Source organism: Atta colombica, unplaced genomic scaffold (assembly GCF_001594045.1).
Source record: "Atta colombica isolate Treedump-2 unplaced genomic scaffold, Acol1.0 scaffold55, whole genome shotgun sequence".
NCBI lineage: Eukaryota > Metazoa > Arthropoda > Insecta > Hymenoptera > Formicidae > Atta > Atta colombica.
Window position 1 is genome coordinate 3,884 of NW_017259545.1, and position 4,487 is coordinate 8,370.

General features: G+C 32.2%; 1 protein-coding gene across 1 annotated transcript; it reads right to left on the reverse strand.

Annotated features, from left to right (window-relative positions):
* Window positions 1-463: 463 nt before the first annotated feature.
* Window positions 464-1,648, reverse strand: LOC108691939. The gene is made up of 3 exons (XM_018199906.1): window positions 1,468-1,648; window positions 1,253-1,387; window positions 464-871 (listed from the first exon to the last, which is right to left on the reverse strand). Exons 1-3 carry the CDS (start codon window positions 1,517-1,519, stop codon window positions 591-593), a joined length of 468 nt encoding a protein of 155 aa, XP_018055395.1. The 5' UTR covers window positions 1,520-1,648; the 3' UTR covers window positions 464-590.
* Between the last annotated feature and the right edge of the window lie 2,839 nt (window positions 1,649-4,487).

The window sequence follows — 4,487 nt, forward strand, 5'->3', positions numbered from 1 at the left end:
TGTAATTAAAGCAGAAAATATTTATTGTAGCTTCGCTTACATGTTCTCATGTCCCTCTACGCCATCGACCTCTATGCCACAAGATTTTCTAATCTGTCGTCAACTTTAACGATTAATATCTCGATCTACATGGCAGAGAAACTTTTTTTTGCCAGATTTCGTTCATTTCATGCAAAAATGTGTTCGAATAAACCTAATTTTATCAACATTGAAGATGAAGAGACTAAACTTTTAGAGAGACTCAACAATTAGAGACTTTTGCGTATACATTTTTTAAAATAATGCACAAGTAATTAAATATTTATATCTTTAATATCTCTCTCTTCTTCGGAATTTCCTTCCTTTGTTTCTCAGGCAAACAGAATCGCTTGATTTATTTAGACGTGAACTTTTTCGTTTCTTGCAATAACGCAATTTTATCATTTATTTCATTTTTCTTTTCTTTGTTTTATTTTTTTTTTTCTTCTATAAATTACTCTTTGTTTGCTCTATTTTAATTTACTAATTGCTTGTAAATGAGAATGTAAATAAACGTTTTATCTATCTATCTCCCTCTCTCTCCTAAAAATTGTATCATACATGTAACAGCCTTAGGATATAAAATAGTGTATAGCGATTTCTAAAGTTATAAGTAATATTGAAATAGTCATAATCTTCGCGCTGTTACATCTATGATCAAAGTAACAGATGCACCATGTAACCTCGTCATAATAATCACGATGAATATCCAACTGATGAATACTGTTATTGACGTAATGGCCTAATCGTACGTCTTTAGCAGCAGGTCTACAGCCTTCATAATGATCCGCAGGAATATCCGTTCTAAAGCTACGTACGGAGCTCAGGCATTCACGGGTAATAATTGTTTCCGCTGAGAAAAAAAATTGGACGATTATTTTTAGTGACATAAGTCAACACAAATGTCATTCTATTTCTTGGCATTTCAGAGAGTAATGAAGATAGAAAGACACTTGTATTGACTTGTCATAGACTAAATACATATCCTATATACATATCCCCTATAGCAAAGGGTCACATTTACGTCACAATATCAATTAGGAAGAGCATATGTGAGATTGTCATAACAAAATAACATGGATTTACAGATTCACAGGTCATCATGACGTAATCATGATTGTTGTGATGTAACTGTGACGTTTTTTATCATTGGAGGATATATACACACGTGTGTTCCCTTTCATATGTCGTCTAAAAATTAATATATCGTCTTGTAAATGTAATGAATGATTACCTCCTTTTCGTTCAATTATCTTTACACACTTGTCGTCGTATTCTGGGCAAGTTTCTCCCCAATACCACAACCAATTTAAAGGTGTTCCACATCCAGGATGATTACTATTACATCTGTAACAGTACAAGCTGTCGCCTGCAATTAAATTTCGAAGTAATGAGAGAATAATAATCGGATTCACTGCCACGCCCTTTATAATGAACAATATACTGTACCCTGATTTGTCAAAACTATCAAGAGAAAAACTATAAAAAATACTTGTTTCATCTTGTTATACTTAAATAAACCGCTAACAAAACATTTATTTCACACTTTGTGCTTTTATACGATCTCGTTTATAAACATAAGAAAAAGTAGATAAGCGTATGTGTGTAGAGAGAAACCTAAGAGAAGACACGATTGTCCAAAATCTGTAACCGTAAAATGCTATCGCGCACTACTGCCCTCTGGCAAAGTCAATGTAAACTATATAGCAACGTTCACTTTTCTTATGGTTCCTGCACACTGGACGCGGAAACGCTTGCCGCGTGGCAAAATGAGATGCAGTGCCGCAGACAAAATTTCTGCGTAACCTTAAGATGTAAAGTTAAACCGATGAGTCAATTAGAATCAAACTGCTTTAGATCTACGTATTCTAACGGAAATAGAAATAGCAGCAAACTTATCCATAAGGCGAGTTCCAACTGATTAAAATTCGCCTTATTGTAAGTTTATGGATAAGTTTACGCATAAGTTTACTGTTATTTCCATTTCTGTTAGATCTAAAACAATATCTTGATTGACTCACCGATTTGAGCTGGATTTTTATTTGACACTTTTTGGCGTCAAAACAGGTCACGTGTTCAAAATTGTCACTTGATATTCGTCAATTTTGATCACGTGATCTGTTGAAGAATTGTCGTAACACTTAGACTTAAATCGTAAACGTAAGTAATGCATAAGTTTTTTCACTTATGACATACAACTTATTATGCTGTATTTCCAAAAGGCGGCAATAAATCGTACATCATACGCCAGAGCTTGTGCGTTACTTACGTCTACAAGTCTCTAAATAAGTGTTACATTTCTTGTGCTTCCATGTGGCGTGTATCATCTCAATTCCACCTCACTGCTCACGTTTAACTTTAACCTCAAGCAAACAATTCACCGGTGAAAAAAGACGGTAGAATGATTGTAAAGAGGAACGATGGCAGTATATGATTGTAAAAAGAAAGGAATATAAGTTATTTTTTCCACGATTACCGGCGTCTATTAAACATTTCACTATCGTACTTATATGTTGCTACATCGACTTTAGATGTGGTAAAATTTTTCATCGTGAAAATCCAAATTAATATAATGTTAATTCTACAATGAGTCGGTAGTCTTATAGGCCTTCTACAATAAGCTATAGATCATAAATTATAAGTTAGAAATGAACCAATCACAGTAGTCAAGATTCTGATTTCTGATTTATGACTTATGGCTCATTAACCTCATTGTAGAAGGCCTATTAATCTTAATCGATGAATTTGATCAATTAGCGTTATTCTTACAAGTGTTGGTCAACTTTACTGACTAAGACTTCCGACTCATTGAAGAATCAGCATAACAGCATTTGACAACTAATCATATCCTGATTGTAACAGATCTTATTATTGTAAATCCTTAAAGAAATTTGACATCAGTGATATAAAACTTTAGATTCTGGATGTTGCTTCATCGTTCAAAGATCTATTTTAGTTCCTGCGATTGTCGATTTTAGAACAGTTAATTTTGTTCTAAATAGTACTGGACACTTACAATTTAACATTTATACAAATAATCTGTTGTATAATGTGCGTAAAATATTTTTAAAGGCAGAGCGATATAAAAAGAAAGTTAGAATAAAAATAAATAAAAAAATAGTAACTTAGACAAATTTTCTTGATTAATATAACTGCTCAAAATTTTTTGACCCAAGAACGCAATGTAATTGTCCTTTTCTCCCATTCCATGAAAAAGAAGAATTTCGATTGGTTGAGTTCCTTATACATTATGCAAGTCTGTGCTGCCACAACACATCGACTCTCCTTGCTTTTCGCACGGATGATTTAGTAGCACTCTTTCGACGTTTCTAAACGATCTCACACTAGTGCACACTGAGTATTTCCGAACGCAGCTGGTGTACATTAGTGGCACACCAGTGAGTATTTCCGAACGCAGCCTAATGGCGAAGGAAGATTGGTGGGAAATTCCTAAGTTCGCAAAAAAATGTTACTCATTAGATTTGTTCGCAAATTCCAACATACTCTTACAACAGCTCTTACTCACTCTATCAAGCGCGTTAGAATGAGTAAGAGCTATGGTAGGAGTATATTACAACATCCCAGTCAGAAATAGTTCCTCGAAAAAACGTCGTCTCGACGTCGTTACGATGAAAAAGTTGTCGATTCGAAACTTCAACGAAGTTGCATCGAAATTTCAACATTTTCAAGTGACAAAAAATTATGTATGTAGAGAGTGCAATGAGAGTTTGATGCATTTTTAATATTTTTGGTATAAATTTTGTGATATTTTGAATATTTTCGTTCAAAATTCGAATTAACATTTTTTTTTTCATTTTTTTTATTTCGACAATTGCAATATCGCTCTAATCATAAAAGCTTTTTCAAAATTTATAAATAATTTTATAACTTTTTGAAAATTGTAGAATTTTTATATGAATTAGAACATTTTTTTTTACAACTGTCGATAAAATCTACATCTTTTCTTCTAGTAATTTTTTGTATCTTATTTTATTGTTCTACTCCTTCTGAATAACATTACTTTTATTTGTACTTTGTAGTTTATTTAATATAATCTTATTACGTCACTTTTGTATTGAGGAATTTCAGGGAATAATGTCTCTTATGAATGAGCACGAAATCAACGAAAAAATATCATCGACTCTAAAAGTCTAGCTAAACTAATTCTAATTCGAATTGATAACGAAATCTCGATCTCGATTTTTAAATTAGTGAAATTAGTGAATTTAAATGTTGGTCATACAAGTTTCCAATATTATTTGGATGTATAAAAATACTACTAGTGTCACTGCTACTGTAGTAGTATTACTACTGATATGCAATAATGTCAATGCTGAGCCAGTTGTATTACTATTGTAGTAGTATTATATATGACGACGTAACATATAACTATTTTCAGTAATTGTAATATTTGGCATAAAAAATTTATTAGAGTAAAACACACACACACATATATATATATATATATA